The following is a 23,381-nucleotide window of genomic DNA, read 5'->3' as shown; positions in this document are numbered from 1 at the left end:
GGAACTTTTAAAATTGTTTATAAATTCCTCTTTCAGTTTGGAGGTAGAATTCACATTTTTTTGACTTGAGAAAGTATAAACGTCTCTTGCAAAGAAATATCCTGCATGTGCTTTCAAGTCTGAAGATTCACGCCAAATGCCAACAGCCACCTACCCACCTCTACTCTTGTGAGTCTTGCCCTTGAACTGAGAAAGGACAGAGACCAAAAAAAAAAGAAAGAAAAAAAGAACACACTACAGTATTTCCTCTACTAAAACTTTCCATTTGGCAGCTGCATTTTCAACACTATGGAAATGAATCTCCCTGCTTTTTCTAGTGACCTAATTTTAATTAAAAATGCACTGCATCAAAAGACTGATGCCCGATATAAAGGAAAAGTTGTAAGTGAAGCAGAAACGAAGGGGTACTTCTCACAGGCTTGTGGAGGTAAGTTCTTAAAAATGTTAAATAGCACTAATATTTTCAACTCTTCTTGTTATGGATTTTTTTTTTTTTGCTAAGCAGGTACATATTTTGTACATATTTCCAAAAGTACTTTTGAATTATACAAAACATTTTGAAATGTGAAAATTAGCCTTTATTGGGAGAGCCATGCCTTAAGGTGCTGAGTGGAGGAAACATGAAGAGTTGTCCTTGTCTCTGGTGGATCATATTTTTCACTATTACTAGCCTAATCATTCAAATTTACAACTGATGCAAATCACAGACCTTCAATAATTAATTTTTACCATTAATTAACAGGGTTGTCTTAGAAATAAATAGGCATAGCACTGGGATTAATATAGTAATATATTTCATTAAGAACGTTGACCCTTATCAGAAAGGCAGAGTTCTGACACTAAAAATTCTCACTCAATTTAATGACTTCTGCTTATAATTTTCTAAGAAAATACAACAGAACCCAAGGACTAAAAAAATAACATTCTTTGTAAATATGCAATAGTTTTAATCAAAATGGCATCTAGCACTTGGTAAAGTGCTTGGCAAAGGACAGACATTCAATAAGTATCACTGAATTAAGGTGTGCATCTGAATTAAATAATCACCTTGTTGTTTAAAAACAAAGTAGAAGACAATACTGAATACTTTTTCAAAAGAAAATCATTAAATGCCAGAACTGATTTTGCAGCACTTAATGGTATCACAAAGCTTTATCTTAACATTTTCAGTTAAGCAGGTTATACTGTAGACTGTTTAAGCTGTAACAAAGAGAAAAACCATTTTTGCTTGCTTTTCCTTTTTTGATTCAAATACCAAACTTTGGATTTAAAAAACTGCTCAGAACCCACCTTACAAAATATTCTTGGGGCATTTCATAATTAAGTCACAAGCATGTATATACAAAAACAGATTCCAGGTTACCACATTCCCTCTGAGAAGAGCCCAAAGAAGTAGCAATCAAAGGACCCCTGACACTGGTCTTGGGGAAAGCACCTTTTAAGAGGAACGTACTTAGTGAGGTAGGTTACTTATAGCAGGTGCTTGCCAAATCCTTGCTGAAGGAACAGTGAATACTAGGAGCATGATTTCCGAAGTGGCCTATGGAGATTAAGTTTCCTGTGATAAAATAAAAAATGTATAGATCTCATGTTTGCTTTTTCAGAAGCTGGTCTCTATATGGAGAACTAACTGTCCTAGTACCATTTCCTGAATAGAACATTCCTCTCAGCAATTTCTTTAGATGTGATTGATGGGAGAGATTTAAAATTACTGACCCAATTATTTTATTGTGAGTCCATTCAAATCTATTTATTCTTGATTAAGTTTTATTACATCATGTTTTTTTTCCAGGGAACTGTCTGTACAATCTAAGTTTTAAACTTTTAGGCAAAAAGTTCTTTATAGTAGTTTCTGGTTTTTAAAAAATATGCGTTCTCCACCTTTAGTTGCAATATATATATAATATGTAATTTCTAATATGGCCTATTATGCCTCCTCTTACTATTTTTGTTGTTGTTGGATCAGTCATGTTATAGGGGAGAGTTTTATGAAAAATTTGTGGATTTGTTCTATTGCAATTTCTCCTTTCTGCAATTAATTTCTACGTATCTATATTTTCCTTCAACTTAACTCAGATTTCTCTTTTTCCTCTCTAACTTCTTGGGTTAGGTGGCCTACATGTGGCCATTTTTATGAAATTTTAATATGTCTTTGAAAAAAATGCAAATTCTCAAATTTCTGGAAGCAGGGTTCTTTCTAGGTTCATTAGATAAAGCTTGACTATATTGTTTAAGTATCCCAGAACCTTAATGAATTGTCTGCTCAGTAAATGTCAATTACTGAGGTGGCCTGTTAAAATCTCTCACTATAATTATGGATTTTTAACATTCTATATATGCATTTCTGACATATACTAGGTACATGCTACTTTGTAATTGTTTTATCTCTAAGTAATTTACTCTTTTTCTCATTCTATGGTAGCTTTTATCCTCGATATTTTTGTACCTTACAATCTATTATGTCTGATTAACAAAGTTACATAAGCCTTGTTTGGTTGGTTAATAGTTGCCTGATATATCTCATTCTATCCCTTAACTTTCAACCTTTCTAGGTTTTTCAGTTTTAAGTTTTTTGAAAACAGCATTATTGGCAAATTGTGTCTTTAGCCACTCTCAGAATCTGTCTTTTAACTGGCAGGTTTAGTTCATTTAACATTTGTTCTAAATACTGATTTATTTATTTCTGCCATTTTATTTTGGGCTTTCTATTTCCCATGGTTTCTATTTACTTTTTTCCAATCCTGGTTTGTACTGGTTTAAAAGTTAAGACACCCTATTTTTGCTCTGCAGTGGTTACTCTGAATCTTTTGAACACACATAGCTTGATTAAAAAGTCCATGGTGAATCAGTTTCTTTCTTCTCAGTTTTGGGATGCTATAGGTTTAAAGAACTTCTATGTTATTGCTGTCTAGTATTTTTGCTTCATCTTTTTAATATCGCTACTCAAACTAGTCATTTCATTGTTTTATACAGTCGGTACTTATTTTGATTTCCCTCCTTTTCTTTGCTCATTATTGTTTCTTAAATCTCAGTCGCAGTAGGCACATTTCAAATGTTCAATAACACATGTGGCTAGTGGCTACTTTACTGGACAGTGCTGCTTTAGAAGCGCATACAGCAAGGCTCTGCTGGAGACAAAGGTTTTATTTTTGTTGAGAAAGTCTTTATTTTGTTCTCTTGAATTACTGAATTGTTGGTTGTTTTCTCCTCAAGTACTCTGAAATTTTATTCCACATTCAGTCGCTGCAACTAAATATGCTGTCGGTCTAGTTGGTGCTCTTCGTAAACCATCTCAAACAGCAGCTGGTTGTTGCTGTCTCTTTGCTTTTGATGATTTACCATGTGTTCAGGTGTGTATTTATTTCTCCTTATTATGCTTGGGGACTTATTCTACTGTTAAATTTGAGAATTATCTTGGAAATTATCAGTCACAGTCTCTTCAAATACTGCCTCTCTTTAAATCTATTTTATCATTCTGAAATTCTTTTCTGTCATATGTTAGACTTTCCAATTTTACCCTGTCATATTTTTCATTTCTTTCCTATTCTGGGATGCATTCTGGATACCTTCCTCAGATGTCTCTTCCAGTTTTCCAATATTCTTTCTACTTGCTGAGTCCAGGTAGAGAATTTATTTCAATAAGTAAAAATTTAATTTCTAGAAGTCCTACTTGGTTATTTTTCATACCTGTCATTTCATTTTATAATCTATGTCTGGTATGTATATCCATTAAACGCCTAATGAAATGATCATTTCATTAACTAAAGTTTTTGGGAAGAGTTGGCTAACCTTCCTGTTTTTTTGTCTTACCTTCATTGACTGTGAATTATTTCCTTGTACATTTAGTACTTTTGGACCATGAGGCTTATCAATAAGATCCCAGGGCAATCTGGGTTAAGGATGTATCCTTTCAAAAAGGTTTGCATTTGCATTTGCCAGGCGTCCCAGAGTACTCACAAGTTGAGGATTAATTTTAAGTTAATTTTTCGGCCTGGGTAAGAAATTATGCCAAAAGAATGGTATAATTTGAACCCCAAATCTGAATGAGGAGAGGATCATGGTTTTAAATTTTTTTTTTTTTAAATCATGGTTTTAATTTTTATGGGAGACATTTCCCCTCTAACTCATAGCCTGGGCTGAGTTAGATAGACTTGCCTGTCATCAACCTAGGTTGGTGGGTCAATATCTTTCTAATTAATATGTAACTCATTTTAGGGGACCTCACTGTTTGCTGGTATGTGTGTCTCAGCTTCAACTATGTACCTCACGAAGGCTCAAGTTCTTGACTTCTGAGTATAATGGAGTCCTTATATTAAAGACAGCTCCCCATCCCCAAGAACCCCTAGCAGCTGGCAGTCAGTGTCAACTCACAAGCTTTCCAGTATAGCTTTCGGTCTTCACTTTGATGCTGGCCTACTGCAATGTCCGCTATTCTCTTTTTGGCTAAGCTAAGCATTTAATATTTTATATAGCATTTCTAAATGTTTGTAGGAAGATTTCTGTCATGATATTACTGGACAGAAGTTGAAGGATATTTTCCTTGACATGCCTATGTCATAGAACTCCTAGAAGTTCAGAGTCTACAAAGAACGCTTTAATAATCCAGTTAATAAAATGCATTCTGTTTACAAATGAAAACAGAAGATCAGCAGGCTGGTAGTAATGCACAGCAAAAGAACTATGTTTTGTCGACTAATCACAGATAAAAGTTCTCATTAATGTTTTTTAGGGAGATTAAAACATTACATTAACACAAAGTTTTAGCTAGGAGGGTACTATGTGTTCCAGTATGCTGACAAAAATGAACACCATGCAGACAGGTATAGGCTTATCAGGGTGATCACTTCATAAGTTATATAAATGTCTAATCACTATGTTGTACACCTGGAACTAATACAACATTGTATGTCAACTATAACTTAAAAATAAAGAATTATTTAAAAAAAATTAACACTATAACCTACTGATCAGAATAGCTTCCGCTGAGTTTTAAAAAATTTGTACCCTCTAAGATTTCCCATTTTAACATATACACTTTTTCAACTTGTTATACCTCAGGCGGTCTGGTAATGTCCCCCACAACATCTGAAAATAATATCTGCAAAGATAAACAGAGTCCCTAGTTTGTCATGGTGCTAGTCAGAAAGGATGGGAAGAAGCACACACACTGTGGGCTTTGGTTGTAAGAAAACCTGGGGAACATCCAAGTCCTTATTACTCTCACTAGGATCATTTGGCTTGAGTCAGAGACGGAGTCAATCTATAGTATTTTATATTTGTAAGTGTTTGACAAAACACCTTCACATACATGATGCCCTTTTAAGACAAGCAGGTCAGAACAGTGGTTTAAATGATTTAGCCAAGGTTACAGTGGGTAAAATGGCAAAGCCTAGAATAGAATTGTCTGCAAAGTGAATTCCAAGGCAAGAGCGTTACCATGGCAAAGTGACCCTCAGGGATATCTTCTGCAGCCTTTCTATGTAGAAATTATTCATAAATTTTAAAAAGAAATGACTAAATGGGAGGCATAAAAATCTAATCCGAAGTGTTCAGTTCAGGTACGGCACAACAAATGGGTGTGTTTGAACATAGATTCATGCTTTAGACCCCCTTGCCCAATATGGTAGTCACTAGCCTCATGTGGCTATTTAAATTCAAATTGATTCAATTAAACTAAAAGAAAAAATTTCCTTGGTTGCAATAGTCACATTTCAAGTGCTCAACAGTCACACGTGGCTAGTGGCTGCTATATATGAAACAGTATTAATATAGAACATTTCCATCATCACAGAGATCTATGGGACAACCATGCTCTGGAATGGGGATGAATGAAGCAATTTTATTGTTGCAGCGGAGGAGAAAGAACCTTGGCTTTGAAGCTCAGCAGACCTAGATTTGAATTCTGGTTCTGTCAACTTAAAACCTTTGCCACTCGAGCAAGCTTATTAACTTCTCTGGGACTCCTGTTTCCTCATCTGTAAGTTGGAAATCAGAAATAAGGTGCTGGGAATATCACTTCTGCTTAGTAACTACAGAATCTGCAGTCTCCCCAACCCTCACTGTGGCCCCTTGGGGTCCTGTGGCTGCCAAAGGCCCCTGCACAGTATATAAAAATATACTCCTTCCGAAACAGTCAAGAAATCGCCAAACCTAAGCCTGTGGCTAGAGTAAGCATTTTCTCTGTAACATTTTACTTTTTCTTGGGGGAAGTGGGGTGTGGGAGAGAAGAAATAAGTATTTTGTATAAATACAAAAAAACAAAACAAAATGAAGAATTTAGAACTTGAAAAAAGTTATAGTTCCGTTTTCCACTGTAGTAACTCTAAAAACCAATTTGAGTGAAAGCTGGATCTGACGGTTTAACTTGAGTAAAATGGGTCAGGTGTCTTGGTGGTATTTCCCACTAGAAAATGAGAGAACAGCAGCTACAGCATCAGGTATAATTACCTATATACACAATCAGACACTAATTAACTTTTTATTTAAAGAACAAACCCCTAAACAACTCAATAGTTCGCTGACCTGACAAGGCTGCTTTCCACTTGTAAGATGAGACAGACAAAACATATACTTCTCAAGAGAGGCCTTAACACTTCCAGAATCATTTTATGTTGTCTTGCCACTTGTCCCTGGTATAGCTATTCCTTTAAATATTTTCCCCAAGCTCCTCTTTAGACTGTTTCTAATATACCCACAGTGTTGCACTTGACCTTTCAGGTCTTTCTCGAATCTGAAAACAAGCTGACATGCTCCTGAATTTCTAATCAGCAATATCAGAAACTGTAAAGCTCTTAGATGATTCAGAGCCTCCATTAACCAGGGAACGGAATGACCTGTTAAGTGAGTTTTCTGCTTAACTATGGAAACATTGTTTCAACCTCTTATTGAAAATCTCTCGAAAATAAAATATGTTAGTGAACTTTTCTACTCAAGAATATTCTAATTAAGATAATAAACACTCTTGATGATTTAAAGTCTTATCATTACAATCAATTAACCTATGATACTATAGTGGGGTTAAAGTTGTAGAATACTGACATTTTTATACTGACCCCAGGTTATAATCAAGTTATTTACTGAATTTTCACAAACTAACACCTAACATTAGCTTGTTTTCTTATAATTTGACTTCATTTCTCCCATACATGGACTATAGAACTATTTCCAGGTAATTGAGGCTCTGGTTAAATTTTGGTTAATTATGGTACAATTATATTTGTGCTATGTTGCACTTTCAACTTTATAAGGACCTTTACTTGTGAAAGAAATACAGTACGATTCACTTTGGGCTTATGTTAAATGGTAATTACATCCATGGGCCTCTGATAATTTTCCTGACTATTTTAATTATCAAATTTTTCTTAGAATCAGTAGGTAAAGTTTCCAGGTAGTAAAGAGCAGAATTAAGCCAATTTCTCTTAAAAAGAAAAGATGGATCTGTGTTTCTTTGCAGAATTTCCCCTTTAACAGAATGTTCAGCACAAAGAAAACAGCTACCTGAAATAATTCTCCTATTAACATTAGTTTAAATAAATCCATCTGAACTTACAGATGTGAAGAAGTATTTTCAATATGTCCACAGAAATTAAAATCTCAGAGAGGTAATTACCTGGACAAACAGTTTACTGAAAAGTCAAGAGACAGATTCTATTTCACTTAGATACTTAAAAGTGAGCTAGGGAGAAAAATTTGGGGCTTCTAGCTTCAAAGTAGACCTTGCCATTTCTCATTCAGGGAATTAAAAGATGCATGATTTCTAGTAGCTTTTTTATTTTATACTTAGACATTCCCCCAATACTAGTTACCTCCCAGTCAAGTGAAATTCAAACACTGTCATTTTTACTATTTAAGTTAGAAGCAATATTTCTCTCCAGCAATCTTAGATGAGTTACAGCATAATCTTCTGTCCTCACTCATAGCTTCATTACCCATATTGAAATACAGGAACCAAGTACTGAATACTTTTAGTACATTACATCTTGAAAGGGCCGTTCTAGCTTTGCTGACTGCATCCAAATGTTCTTCCAGTCTGCAAAATGCCTGGAAGGACCCTAGACTATGCAGCAGAAAAAAAGTTGTCATCCTCACTCTCCAATGGAGTAGCTGCCACTCAACTCTGAGTCTCAGTTGACTTAACTGCCTGCCTATCCCACATAGGTTACTGTACCATTAACACAAAAGTACAATATCTCTTGGCCCAGTGCTTGTACCGAGCAGACACTCAACAGATTGAAAAATACCACTATGAGGGCAAAGATAGTACTTTCTTTGTAGATAGAGAAATATCAGTGTCTGTCCCCATCCTGTCTCTCTCAAACTAAGTTCTGTTGCTCAGGGGCATGGGCAGCCAATAATTAAGTGTCACAAGAAAAACAAAGGGTGAAATTTATCTTCATAAAACAAACAACAGGAGCATAATGTAATGCTATTACATGGAATAATATAGTTAACTAAAATAAGTTATTGTATAAAAAAAGTGTTTCAATTTTAGAAGCCTAATTTAAAAGATTTGATCTTGTTAAGAGACTCATTTATAACCATAAAAATATAGACTGAAATTTTTTTGTAACTCAAAACTCCAAAAATAATGTGCAGATAGAAACTAAAGTCAATTTTAATTGTAAATATATGAACTGTAATAAAACAGATATACTCACAGCTTGCATTTCTATACAGAAGAAATGGTTCATGGAGCTGAAATTCCAAATCTTTATTCACTGGTTCAACCAGATTATGCATATTCAATCGATTCACAATAGTAAAACCATGGTAAGGGGATGCTGACCTTAGATTTAATAGAAGAAAAAAAATCTGTAGTCACTGTTCGCAGAAGTGTTATTTCTTTATTTCCACTTCAAAAAATGAATACGTTATTGCATTACACATATTATCAGCATTTATAAGTATAAACAAAAAATTTAACTCAGATAACCCTTTTCCTCTCAGAAGCTTCTAAGCAGCACTCAGTCCCTTAGAACAAAGGCCAAAGTCCTTGTTAATGCCATAAGGCCTTAGCTGACGCACCACCCGCTCCCCACCCCAGTTCATCTCCCATGCCTTCTCCCTTGCTACTCCTGCTCTAGCCACACTGAGCATCTTACCACTCTCCCTACAGGTATGCTTTCACCTATAGAGCTCTGCCTGTACAATTTGCCCAGAATCTACAGTTATCTCATCTTCCACAAGGCTTTGTTCAAATGTCACTTTCTCAATGAGGTCTACCTGAGAACTATTCTTTTCAATGCTCCCAACCTGCTCCCAAGTTCAATACCTCTAACCCTCCTCTCTCTTTTTCCATACTATTTACTCATTAGTTTTTATACTTACTGTATTTCTCCACTAGAATTTAAGCTCTATGCAAATAGGGTTTTTGCCTACCCCGCCCCCCCGCAGATGTATCCCAAGATGGACACACGGTTGTTTAATAAACATTTGCTCAATAAAAATATCATTTATCTTAAATATGGTATAGGGCTGGTTATAATGACTGTCTGCCATTACAATAATGGCATAGTTCTCTTGAGTTAGAGAGAAAATGTCTCAAATCCTACAATAAGAAATGTCCTTGGTTCCCATATCAGGATGGTTTAGTACACAATCCTTTAGATACTCTTCACATGTATGTAACACTCCTTTTTTTTGAATTTTTATAGGAGTTTATTGGAGCCAAAATGAGGATATGTGCCGAGGAGCAATATCTCAAATGCTCCCCTGTAACACGTTATAGTTTCTCATTCATTTCTCTGTGTACATGGGAGAGATTTTAGAATCCTGTTCTACAGATTAGAAAACAAGCTCAGAATGATTAAGACCTGTGCCTAAAGACACACAAATCCAGGCTTCTTTTATGCTACGCTTGTCTCTGCAAGGTGATATTCTGACATCCTGGTATACCTTTATCCAAAGTATACAAAATGTTCTCACATTTTCTAAATAGAGTTTCTTTGGTCTCCTTTTATTAGAATCAATACCACGTCTTGTATCCATAAATTTTATTAAGTCAAGTCACTTGCAATAGTAAATTTCACATTTTCTATAATTAATGGATCTGTAACAATAAGGCCAGAACAGTACTTTCCAAGTATTACAGATACCAAAGTTCTAACAACAGCTGAAAAGTCTCTAGAGAGTTATAATATTATGAAAAATAATGAAGGAGGTAAAGGGTAAAGGCTTTCACCCCCCAAAATTTGGAGAATATTTGACAAATTCTATTAACATCAATAGAGCAAGGCAATCCTTAAAAGGCAACTCATACTACAAAAAACAAAAAACAAAAAAAAAAGGAAAAGAACCAGATGTAATAATTCCTGCTGAGTGCCTAAGCTTTCGAAACAAAGGGAAGGAACCTGCCCCAGTCAGAGCAAGACCTAAGAGGGATTCAGAAAAATACGGAACTCATGACTCTCACATCCTGCAGCTGCCTAGGGGCCACATAACTTGCAATTAGTAAACCAATCACGTTTTAAGATAATAATTAATTCTCGGAAAAGTTGAAAATAAAAAATGTGCAATTATGAATAATCCAGGCTTTCTAAAGGAATCTCACTAAAAATACACATTACTAAGACAATGTACACAATTCAGAACTTTTGGGGGCCAGTGGGAAGGGGGACAGAGCCAGAGTCATAAAAGATAACCTCTCATTTCGTAACCACAGGAACAGTGGGACTGACCTTTCAACTATACTGTTTTATAGAGTAGTTCATGTATTATATTTTTCTCAACTTTATCTTTTTTTAACATGGTGTTCGAAAAATGGAAGGCATCTGTTTTAGACCCATTCATTACTAGAAAATGTTTTCTATTTTAAGATGGTTTTGCTAGGTTCCTAAATAAGTTCTAGTTCTGTCTATCATGAATCACAAGAAAGCTCAAGGAGATGCTTGGTTAGGATCTCACAGCTAGGATAAATGAATATCTGAAAGGTCAAGTAGGAAGGTTCCAAAGACAAATGTACAATAGGGTTGAACCACTTCATATGACATTGTTCACCATTAGATTAAAAAAATATATATATGCATATATTAAAAAAATTTCTTATAAAAAGCTTACCGTCGATATACAAATAAGGTCCCTTCTATATCAGTCTTCTCCTATAATAGACAATGAGTCAATTAGTTTTTTCCCCCATAATCCAACCCCAAATAGTTTCAAAGGAGAAGAAATACTTCATGTTTAAGAACAACTTATTTACATGGGGATATAAAGTACAGAATAGGAAATATAGTTAATAATATTGTAATAACTATGTATGGTGCCAGGTGGGTACTAGACTTATCACTTTGTAAATTACATAAATGTCTAACCACTATGCTGTAAACCTGAAACTACCGTAATACATAATACTAAATGTCAACGGTAATTAAAAAAAAAAAAAAAAAGACCAGCTCAACACTGTTTCAAAAACAAAACAAAAAAGATCAACTTATTTATTTTAAAATTGATCACTTTTGAACAAGTCAAGTAAGTCTCTCACTCCACAAACTAGTTATCAGTTTTTTTCTATCCTTTCCATGCTATTGATGCATATTAATGAACATGCAATGTTCAATCCAGCAACATGCCTATATCTGCAGCATTTTTCTTTAACAAATTTTAAGAGAAAATCCTAGAGTTAGCCTTCATTTTTTTAAAGCAAAAATGTGTTTGCCAGATTTTTAAAGTTTTAAAGTAAGGTCCTGTGTACAGCAATTTCTTCCTTAATAAAGTTTCTCAAATTTAGTAGAGGAAAAAAAGGAAATTTTATCTTATAGGATACTTTGTTTCATCACTGGGGGATCTGGGTAACACTTTCATGAGTATCAAATGTGGTTACTTAAGAATTACTGTCAAACACAACTAGTTTGTTATTTTTAGAACTTTGTTGAAGAATCATGAATACTGAAACTATACTCTGGCTTAATGTAATTATTGTAGGTTTTACAAACAGTTAAAAAAATTTTTTAGCTTGAAGTGAAATGTTTTGATTAAGAAAATACAACTCACAACCTTCTTTCATTTGCTGTGACAAGAGTGTATTTAGGTCTTAAATATAGTGACAATGTCTTTAAAAAAACCAAATAACCATATTAGTCTTATTTCAGTCTAGATAGGGCCCAAATACTTTAATGTAATCAACAAATTGTTAGAAAACTTCAAATGTTAGTCATATCAAATTGAATTTGTTGGGATAAAATTTTTTTTTAAAATTATCATCTTAATTTCTTCTAGGAGTATTGCCCTAGTTTAAATATCATCATGGAACTTTTCCTTCCTAAGGATTCAGAGGCTTTTTCTCGACTTTCAATTGTTAAGTTATTAGTATAAGAAATTGGTAATCGGGGTGGCTGGTTAGCTCAGTTGGTTAGAGCACAGTACTCATAACACCAAGGTTGTTGGTTCGATCCCCACATGGGCCACTGAGATGCGCCCTCCACAACTAGATTGAAACAACTACTTGACTTGGAGCTGAGCTGATGGGTCCTGGAAAAACACTGTTCCCCAATAAAAAAAAAAAAAAGAGAAATTGGTAATCAACTGTCTCACAGTGAAAGTAAACATGCCCAAACAAAACACTGTGCAAAGTCACAACTCACTGTAAAATAACTAAGAGAGAAAAGATTTTGGTTATGTTCTATGTGCCATAATCCAAATGAACAAACAATGGCAGCCTATTTTTCAATTCAGGTTATTGGCTTGGATTTCATATTTAAAGCAGAGCTCCACAATTAAAATTCCAAAATACTTAAAGTCTGTGAAAAATTAGAAAAACTGGTTAGTAAATTAGTCCTTGCCCCAAGTCTTCAACATTTGTCTGCAATCCATATTTCACAAATTTATATGTAGACCAAAAAAAGAAAAACTATTCAGAACAATTCAAACTAAGGCAATGTCTAAATCAGCTACACTTAAAAACAAAACAAAACCCTATAGTTTTGTTCTTTGTGGCTTCTCATACCTCTTCCAGGTCAAGGAAAGAATACAAAGCAAGATGATTTTGACAAGTTTTCATCTGAATTAAAAATGCCAAATGATTTTTACAAAGAGACCGGTTAAATATAACCTATATCTGTATTATATTGTAAAGGGCATACTACGATGATCATCTTTCAGAGTTTTGTTAGTATAAGGATTTCATTTCTTACTGAAATGTGAACGTCAATAATTTATTAATTAATCCATCAAATATTTACTGGTTATTTTCTAAGTGTAAAGCCCACAGCTGAATGAGTTACTTAAGGGTCAATTACTAGAAAACAGGAAATTATGTTTTTAAACAACGAACGAAGCTCAAACGGGTCAACAAGTCAGTGAACAGACTAACTTTTCGGATCCCCTCCCGTGCAAAAAAGCTTAAAAGTATTTAGTCTGATGGGAGCATTTGGAGGTGACATCACCAGCGGCACAGCTAGAACGAGACACATTTACAGGGTCTCTTTTCCAAAGGTTTCAAGGGAATCCAATTAATATGGAAGCCCTTTTCCTAAATGTCTTGAAATCTTTTCCAAAACTCTGGAAATACCAAGTGTAGTTCGATAAAAGCCAGACTTATCCCCACCTCGTGTCTTCCAAGAATTGAAACTAATTGGATTTCAAGCTTTAAATCCAAATGACCTGCGCGAAGGGGGCTCTTATTTAAGGGTTTGTTTGGGGCGGGGAGGAGGGGCGTTTACTTTATTTATTATGTATATGTAATTAATTAATGACCCTTAAACCCTTCATCTTTCAGGCCCTTCTGACCCCACTGGTATCATATCCTAACACATCTGCAAAGTCGCCCACATTCCCGGACCCGACCCCAAGGGGACTGATCCTCCTGCAATCCTCCCCTCTATCAGCTTTTCCCCCGGATGTTTTGGGCCTACTTCTCTTGCTCCTCTCTCCCAATCCCGGGCCCCCAACACCCTTCAGGCGCCGGCCCGGCTCTCCTCCAGCCCCTGGCCTCGTCTACGACTCTCTGGCCTCCAGCATCACTCTCCACCCAGGGTGGTCCGCGCGGCCCCTTTAAGAGGCGGCAGCCCAGCGGGCGACCTCAGTGTCCTAGCGGCACTCACCCACTGGTTGGCCTTGGGGCAGAAGGTGTATAGAGCGACCTGGCCCGTGAGGTCTGCGATGCTGGTGATGTACGGGTCATGCTGCTTCAGGGCCGCTAAGCTCATCTGCTGTCCAGCTCGACTCAGCGACTCCATCTTGATTTCCGGAGCCGAGCCCCTCCGGCGGGGCGGAGTCGCGGACAGGAAGGTGCCTTAGAGGCAAATTTCCCCCAGTGCGTCAGCGCCGGCAACTTCCGCCTCTCCGCTGGGCCTTGTAGCAGGGTGGTACGTTAGCTATTATGCTCCGTTGCGCTCATGCCCCGGGTACCAGGTTCCGGTGTCATTAGGTCCCTTGGACCCAACCATCTGTCTTCGCGTATGCCTGTGCGCGGCTGAGCTGGTAGGTTGGTGCCTAGGCGTTACCTTTCCGCGGACTAAACTGTCCCGACGTCCAGAACAAGGCTGCCCGCGAGCTTTTTCTGAGCTCCTGCCGGACGAGGTTGGAGACTGACACGGGGCCTGCTTCGGCTGGCGCACCGGATGGGCCCGGGGCGGTAGAACGAAAACCTAGTTGTGGCAATGCAAAGCTCCCCGGACCGTTGAGAAAGCACAGAGAAGCGGGGAGGTAGAACGGAGGGACCCCAAAACTTACCCCAGACCTAGGATCTCACTAGATCACTACCGTTAGCAATTTGGTATTTTTTTGAAAGAAAATTTTGAAGAAAAAAACCCCACACTAATCCGCATGTAACTACACAGGAGTGTCTTGCTATATCCATTTTTGCTCCTTATTTTCCTCACCTGAATCCCAGGTAAATCCCAGTCTTGGGAAGAGCCCGGGAAGGCCTGAGTTTGTCGTGCATCGCTTAAAGCTTTAAAAAAATAGCTCATTCTTTTAGTAAACATTTCTTGGACATTTTAAAGAGCTAGGTTCTAGCTAGAGTAGAACAGGGTGTAGAGACTGTAGGGAGTTCTGTGCCCCCCTCACCCCCTTTGAAAAACATTTTACATTGAAAAAATACTCCAATGAAATGTAGCTTTTTTAAATGAAAAAAACAACAAAAAAACAAACACTCCATAGTATTTGTATTGTTTATGATTTTACATCCCAGGACGACTTGTTAATGGAAAGAGGTTTCATGTGTTACATTCTTGGCAGAATCACATAAGAAGCATGTACAAATGCAAACGAGGACACAGGTATTATTCATTAAGCAAGTATTGAACTCCTAACGGAACTGGTAGCCCCTTGGGAGCTTCAAAGACTGTTAAAGACAACTACCTGGCTCTGGGAGAAACCCAAAGCAGTAGGACAATGCAAGGAAATGGTACAATGCTAGAGATGGTTCTCTTGAAACCCAGAGGATGGAGCCACCAACTCCATCTGGTCAAGTAAGTCTAGGAAGGCTTCATGGAGGAGGTGATGTTTGAATTAGTGCCTCAGGAATGAGTAGGAGTTTATCAGAGAAAAGCAAAGGCTCCTTTCATTTCACTGTCTAATGGTGAGGTTGAGAAAATGTGGTTATCATTGGACAGATAATTTAATTGAATCTAGGAAGATAAATCACTGGCTTAAAGTTCCACATGAATCGGGGGATCTGGTATTAGAATCCTGGGACTCCTACCTTCTACCCCACAGTCCTTTCCTCTACAGGAGAGCTGCCTTTCTAACTCCTGAAGACATAACTGTACTCCACCTACTTTTAGTCAAACATTTAAACAATCTGTACCCTAATTTAAAAAATATGCAGTACATGTACTTTTTGAATAGGTACAAAATTCAAAACAAACTGAATTTAGTTCTTTCTTTTTTTAAAAAAGATTTTATTGGGGAATTGGGGGAGGGGAACAGACAAGTTGCTGTCCTTTTGTTCTTCAGTCTAGTTGTGGAGGACATCGCTTCACTGGCCCATGTTGGTTTTATCATTGTGCTCTTCCTGGGTGACGTAGTCGCTCGCCAGGCATTGGACGGCCACTCACGACGGCTCATGGCAGCTCATGAAAGCGTACGCCCGCTGCCGGCCAGCCCCACTGCAGTCTACGCCGTCGCTGGCAACTCATGGCAGCCCAGCTCCAGGTAGAGCTGTTGTTCACCATCTTAGCTGTAGACGGCACAGCGTCACTGGCCCTCATGTGGGATTCAGAGCTGGCGTCCTGAGCCAACTCCTAACCAATGCGCCACTTGGCCGACCCCTAGTTCTTTCTTTTTAAAAATTGTTTTTTATTGAGATATAATGGACATATACTACTTTCAGGTGTACAATATAATGACTTGATATTTGTATAAATTACAAAATGATTACCACACTATGTGGTCTGACAATTAAGTTCGCAAACTTGTTGCAATGATGCTGCTAACCTTTTTTGATATCAGAGGGATTATTCATTATGAATTTGTACCAACTGTACAGTTAATCAACTTTACTATTTGGAGGTGCTGAAAGGCTGTGTGAAAAAGTTGCCCTGAACTTTTTGCCAGCAATTCATGGCTCTTGTATCACGACAATGCACCAGCTCACACGGCACTGTCTGTGAGGGAGTTTTTAGCCAGTAAACAAATAACTGTATTGGAACACCCTCTCTACTCACCTGATCTGGCCCCCAATGATTTCTTTCTTTACCTGAAGAGAAAGGAAATATTGAAAGGAAGACATTTGGATGACATTCAGGACATCAAGGGTAATAGGACAACAGCTCTGATGGCCATTCTAGAAAAAGAGTTCCAAAATTGCTTTGAGGGGTGGACTAGGCGCTGGCATTGGTGCATAGCTTCCCAAGGGGAGTACTTTAAAGGTGACTGTAGTGATATTCAGCAATGAGGTATATAGCACTTTTTCTAGGATGAGGTCACAAACTTCGTATTCATAATAGAAAATCGCTTCAAAATGCACATTTTCGGGCCCAAAACATGTTAATGTCTTTAATGCCCTATATTGGTCATAAGATATGTTAAAGAGAATGTGACAATTTTGGAATTGAAACTCTTCCTCACTTACTGTGAGGTCTAATTTTGCCTTATATTTGTTAATCTGACATTGAGCCCTTTCCTGTGTCTTGCAGATAATAGGCTCTGACAGAGCAGAGATTCACCTTAGTCTATTAGGTTCCCAGTACCTAGCACAGTCCCTGGCAGAGTAGACGCTAAATAAATATTAGTGAGTGAATGTCTTAAAACCCAACTCCTTTAAGGCCACAGAAGAGACTAATGAGAGATGGGTGCCTGGGATCAGAGGTGGGAAGGAGTTTTAACTCTGCACTGGAAAACCTTTGGTCACTTTTGGGTTGTGTTTCATGAATGACAATTATTAAAAAAAAATACAAATAATTAAAAATTTGAAAACATAAGCCCCAATCATCCAACCCCACATTTCTCACAATGAGTGGCTTTGCAAAAGATAAAATGTCATTTAAAATGATGGAGTCTAAGGTAGAACACTAGAATACTAGTCAGAAGGTCAGTATTTTAGTTCCTAATCTACCAGCTGTGTAACTTGATCAGTTAGTCACAGACTTCCCATTTCTCAAGTGTAAAATCCCCAGCCCTTGCCATGGCCTAGGAGACATTCCTCTGGCCTCCTGCTGTCTTTCCATCTCCATATTCTATGAATTGCTCTGTCAGTTATTCCACCCTAGACTTCCTAGCTTACAACCTCCTTGCTATTATTCCCTTACATATGCCAAATGAGTAATGCCTCAGGGTCTTTGTACTTGTCATTCTCCTTTCTGGAACACTCTTCTCTCTGATAATCTCTGTGATATCCTATGGCCCCTTTCCTCACTTTCTCATGGAAGTAAGAATGTCCAAACCTGTAGAGAATTTTTATAAGAATTTACTCGAGCCAAACTGACGACATTGCTGGGAAACAACATCTTAAATGCTCTGGAGAATGACAGTTTTGCAGTTGCTTTTATACATTAGGAATTAAGGAAGGGACAGAAGAAAACACGTGAAGGCGGGAGAAAGCAAGTTACAGGATAGTTAACAAGATTAAGTGCTCCCTTGCAGAGGGTGGTGGGGGGAGCGGGGGTCTGGAAAAGAGGACTACTTCTGGCATTTCTAAGGTGTGTTAACCTAGATGTACAAGAACAATGGACAGGGTGGCTTAAAAACTTTTTACTAAAGAAGTTAAAGCCAATGAGCTGCCTACGGGCAGCCAGATGGTGACTGGCGCCCTCCACAACGAAGATTGAAGAATAACAACTTGGCTGATCCCACCTCCACTCCCCCCCAATTCCCCAACCCTGTTCCCCTCCCCCAATTTCCCAATAAAATCTTTAAAAAAAAAAAAGTTACAGGCCTGGGGCATGACTACGCACCCTGACCTGCCCAGTAAGGAATTTATGATCAGATCCCTCTGAGATTACTTTCGGTTAGATTTATTGCAGCACCCCCCCATTTTTTTTCCACATTCTTCATAGCACTTATCTACAAGTTGTAATTTTTTAATTTACTTATGTTTTGTCTGTCTTGTCAGCTCAATGAAGCAGGAACCATGTCTGTCTTGTTTACCATCACATTCTCAGTGCCTGGCCACAGGCAAGGTCTAATACATATTTGTTTGGATTAATTGGAATGTTAGGATGTTCTTCTTTATTGCATAAACCTGAGAGAAGGGATGGTTGTTTCAACTTCACATCTAACAAAGCATTTGTTATAAGTGCTAAACAAATAATGCCTGATTTGCTTGTATTAATATATTCTGATTCTTAGGCTCTATGCATCGTGAAGCAAACAGTTTTAATATAGCCCAGAACAATCATTCAGTACCTTTTCAATCTTGCAAATTTCCCTATGTTTAGTTTTTCTCCATCTCTCTATCTCCCTTCTCTTTCTCTCCTCCCTCTCCCTTCCTTTCTCAGATTTTAAAGATCTGTTCTAGAAGTATCTGCTTATTACTGTTTGTCTTTTTAGGCAGAGAAACCAAGCTAGCTAATTTTCCCAAGGTCATATAATGATTCATTTGCTGAGTTGGGGTTAGCATCTTCTAGCCTTGGCTTCCAGGTAGATCATGTATCTTGCTACCATTCTGCCTGGCACACTCTTAAATTACACTGACTACACGTGAGTGAAACTGGCTATCCTTGTGCAGCTGTCTCACCACTGGTATTTATTTTACATGACTGACATCCAAAAGGTTGTGGACTTACCATAAAATTCATTACCTGGTCCTTAGCAGATGCTTAGGATGGTAGTTCTTTCTTCAGTTTTCTCTAGAAAGGTCTCAGACCTCTCTATATTTAAAATGTTACTTTATGAAAGTATTTTAAAAGGTTCTACATGTTTTCTAGAATTACATTTATAATTGCGAACTAGTTTAGTTTGTCAGCTCTGGTGCAGACGTACTAATGCTTTCAACCAGGAAGAAAGAAATAGCTGTTCCATGTGGAGTAATGTCACTAGAATAAAAGAACGTAGAATTAGAACACCATTTAGTTCATCCCTTATTGCCTGGAAAGATTGCATGTAACATAGAGTTCTTGATAACGCTCTTTGGTGGAAAGTTCTATGTTTTTTACTGTTATTTAACAGAATAAGTTTTCAAATTAACCATAGCATAGCAATGGCATAAACAATAGTATATTCAACGAACACACTGCTTACCCATGGAACTCAAAGTGGTTCTGGTATACATATTCACAAACTCAAGATTGGCGTATGGATGTAGATAATAGTGACCCATTTGTAAATGAAGGAGCCCGGAGGCCCTAGGTTAGTTGCCTCGCCTATAGCAGAGGTTGTTTGCTGTTCACCAGCAGTCCTTTTATCTTTTTCCATCGCCTTAGGCACACAGCTAGGCTTCATTTCCCACGCTCCCTTGCGTTATGTTACCAAACTGAACAAGAGTTCATCTGCCCATGTGCACACACTGAAAACAATGTATCAGCAGGAGTTTACAGTAGAGAAAAGAATTAGTGTATCAGGATTGGTGCCAATCCAGAGACCGTGTGAGCTCATGCTCCAAAATACTCGACTCTCCAATGGCTTACAAGAGGCTTTATAGAGAAAAATCATAAGTCATCATGAGTAAGAAGTTTGGAGTTGTGGGTGAAACTGATTGGTCAAGAGTGAGGTACCGGCAGTAAATGCCAATTTCTGGGCTGAGGTCAGCATCTGGAGTCCCTCAGCCTGGTTTCAGGGGATCATTCTGCGTCAGGGCTCAGGAGCTGAAACACAACAGCGCACTATGTTTCCTCTTTAGCTTCAAGGAAACCCATACCTGTGGTCGTTAGTCAGGGCCTGGCCATTGTTTCTTGCTGCCTCGGGGAGTTAATGAATAGAAGGGAAATGGCCGAGGCTTATGGGGCATGCTGTAAAGAAACTGAATTGAGTGCTGGGGCTACATGTTAAATCAAATTCATACAAGTACATTAAGTCAGGACCCTCGGTTTCAGGTATGGCTCTGTAGCCCAATTCTGGCCAGTGGAATGTTAGCAGAAATGCTACGTGCCTACTCCAGGCCAAGGTTGATAGGAGTCCTTGACTCCTCCACATTCTCTTTCCCCCGTTTTGCTGGCTGAGTGCAGGCAGCCGAGAGGCCTGGAGCAACGGCTGAGCCACAGGGTGAAAAGCACTGAGACCTCGAAATGACACACTGAGGAGAGCTGCCTGCTGACCAGGACATCCTCAACCGATTATGATGTGAATGAGAGGTGGACTCTGTTGAGTTTGAGTGATTGTGTATTTTGGAGTCTTTCTGTTACCTCAGTCCAGCCTATACCAACTAATGACACTGCTCCAGATTGTTTAGAAAGTCAGCAATAAAAGCTGAGTCCCCTGAAGTAGAATTAAAATTAGGCATATGATTTACCAGAACACTGCTTAGTGCTTTGACAAAAAGTCAAGATTTTAAAAGAACTTCAGCCAGAGCTGTACATTTACAATCAGTTATAGGCAACAAATTTGCAGAGTCACAAAGTGGCTAGAGACCAAAAATATTTTTGCCTATACCATTAGGCAATTGATTTTGTGATTGCATCATGAAATAACCTGCTGAGCCAAAATGGGAGGCTGTCATTTAAAATGCACTTTTCCATAAGCATTTCCACATACACGCTCAGACTTTTTAAAATTTTGCCTTTCTTTTACGCTCGGGCATATTAAAATACAAGTTATTTCTTAAGCCAACACAATAAGGAGAGTTTGAGTAAAGGCATATACCTGCTGTGTCAATTCTGAAACCTGAAAGCTTCTTGGTTGACTCTACAGATTAATATAAAAACATAAGAAGCACTGATAACAGAACTTATAGACTCTGTTTCTGAATTCTTTTCTGTAGCTTCCCAGGTTCAGTTCTGGGTTTCTTCTAGTTTTATATTATCATTATTCATTTACTAACATTTATCTGGGGAAATTAACATCATAATCATTTTTACATCATAATGCATTGAATTCATTTGATGACTTTTAGCTTTCCTGAACCTGAAATTTGATTGTTCAGTAGCTCGGGCATATTAATAAGTTGTTGAACTCCAATGAATTGAATTTGCACAGAAATATCCTTAAGAATGAATTACTTATTGTCATTGTACACTTCCATTGTGAGGTAAAACCAGTGTTACATTCTTAAGTTCAATGCTTTTTGGTTTTTGTGTTTACATATTGTCTTAATTTGGGTCTTCAACATGTGGTCTACTTGAGGCAAAAGAGACAAAATTCACGTGGCGTCTTTCTTGTGTAAACCACTCATTATATAATTTATGGAATAGTAAATGTAGTCCACATACAGTTTCTGTTATTTTGGTAAACTTGAATTTATTTATTAGGAAACTCTATTCCACCCCCATTTCCCTCCACTCTATTGCACTTATAACAGAAATTGATGTAAAACAGGATACATTAAAAATCACTCTAAATTACTGAGGCGTTATAATTTAATGGAGATTAACCATCACAATATGAAAACCCATTCACTCATCTGTATGTTGCCTGCAGCCTTGAATTTAAGGAATATTATCTGTTCTGAACATTGAAGGAGAGCTTACTATTCATTATCTAAAGAGAAGAGTATAAATTGCACTTTGCCATTCAAAAAACATTAATCCAAAAGATAATAGAATAACCCTTTCACAATAAAGTTGCACCAATTGCACAATAAAATTATTGCCACTACTGTGAAAAAAGAGGTTGAACTAGGTCGGGAGCAGTCCTTTTTACATCGCTCAAGAACACTAGAAGGATTAAAAATTTATGGATTACCTCCTAGAAACAATGATCTGGTACAGAAATGTAATGAAACACCCACTCTCCTGTATCTTCCTGAGCTGCTCTGTGCCGTTTCATTTTGTGATTGTATTAGTGTGACAACTTTCCAAAGCTCTAGAAACTGTCTTTTGGTGAAGATGAAGATTTTCGAACCAAGAGATTTTTCATTGAAAATCCAGAGGCAGATGGTGTAGAAAGGTAATGTGCAAATGTGAACAAAATAGAATCCCATTTTGTGTATTCTATATATTTGTAATTTTATTTTATTTAGATCGCTGGTAAGTACAAGCAAAAAAAATGAAATCAAAAGATAATGATATTAAAAATGTCATGCAATATAAATGTCTTTCTGGGTAAAATTATATGAAAAATGTGATATAGTTGTTTTTCTGTGAAACCTTCCAGCAGCAAAATCTGGCAAAGTTTCTTTAAAAAGCTATATCTAGTTTTGAAAAGTTATTTTTAATGTTTCTTTAACCTTTTAGACACTTCTAAGTCTTTGTTGTTTTTTTACAAAGTATTTTAAAGTGTATTTGTATAATGATTAATGCTGGAAACCAATCTAAGGGAACTGTTGGTGATAGATGTAACTGAGTTTTGAGGAATTTTGGGGGGGAAGTTGGAACTTTTTATTTGTAAATGTCTAAAAATTATGTATTTCCTAAGTATTGATGGATGCTTTTGTATAGAAAAGTTTTTGTTTTCTTATTCAGCGACCCCTTTCCTCTTTTTGTTTTCCAATGAGTGATGGCCTTTTATTTTTCAATAATAAAAAACCTGAGAATATACACAGTTTCAAACTTTCCGTTTGTCTATTTTTGAGCTAAATTGCCTTGTGGTTTAGTAAAGGTAATGGAAATATGATTACTCAGGTGAAACATTACCATACAGGTGTTTTCTGCTTTCTACAGTTTCCCGCATTTAAAGTAATGTACTGAAAACTGAGGCTTGGGAGGAAAAAATGTCCATCCACAGTCTATATAATGGGATATGTGCGAATAAAAATCTCAAATTCTTTAGTCAGCGCATCCCTGAGGATTGTGGTATATCATCTATAGGAAGCAGCCAAGAGATCTGTTGAAAGACCTATCACCCCAAAGAAACAAGCCGTGTAGCTTGCAATTGCTAGAAATGCATCAGCTGAACCAAACTGACAGATAATC

General features: G+C 37.3%; 1 protein-coding gene across 3 annotated transcripts in view; it reads right to left on the bottom strand.

Annotated features, from left to right (window-relative positions):
* The window catches only part of DCP1A (decapping mRNA 1A), a 49,048-nt gene extending 34,791 nt beyond the window's left edge, over positions 1-14,257 (bottom strand). Inside the window, exons 1-3 of one of the 3 annotated variants that reach the window (XM_019667415.1) lie at positions 14,037-14,257; positions 11,056-11,096; positions 8,658-8,785 (exon numbers count right to left, since the gene is read on the bottom strand). In XM_019667415.1, the coding sequence (XP_019522960.1) occupies positions 8,658-8,785; positions 11,056-11,096; positions 14,037-14,171 (304 nt within the window). In that variant the 5' untranslated portion in view covers positions 14,172-14,257. The remainder of the gene's footprint in view (positions 1-8,657; positions 8,786-11,055; positions 11,097-14,036) is intronic. The other 2 variants (XM_019667417.1, XM_019667416.1) reach the window with 2 other exon arrangements.
* Between the last annotated feature and the right edge of the window lie 9,124 nt (positions 14,258-23,381).

This window comes from Hipposideros armiger, unplaced genomic scaffold (genome assembly GCF_001890085.2).
Source record: "Hipposideros armiger isolate ML-2016 unplaced genomic scaffold, ASM189008v1 scaffold_496, whole genome shotgun sequence".
NCBI classification, from domain to species: domain Eukaryota; kingdom Metazoa; phylum Chordata; class Mammalia; order Chiroptera; family Hipposideridae; genus Hipposideros; species Hipposideros armiger.
This window is presented reverse-complemented; position numbering and strand designations above follow the sequence as displayed.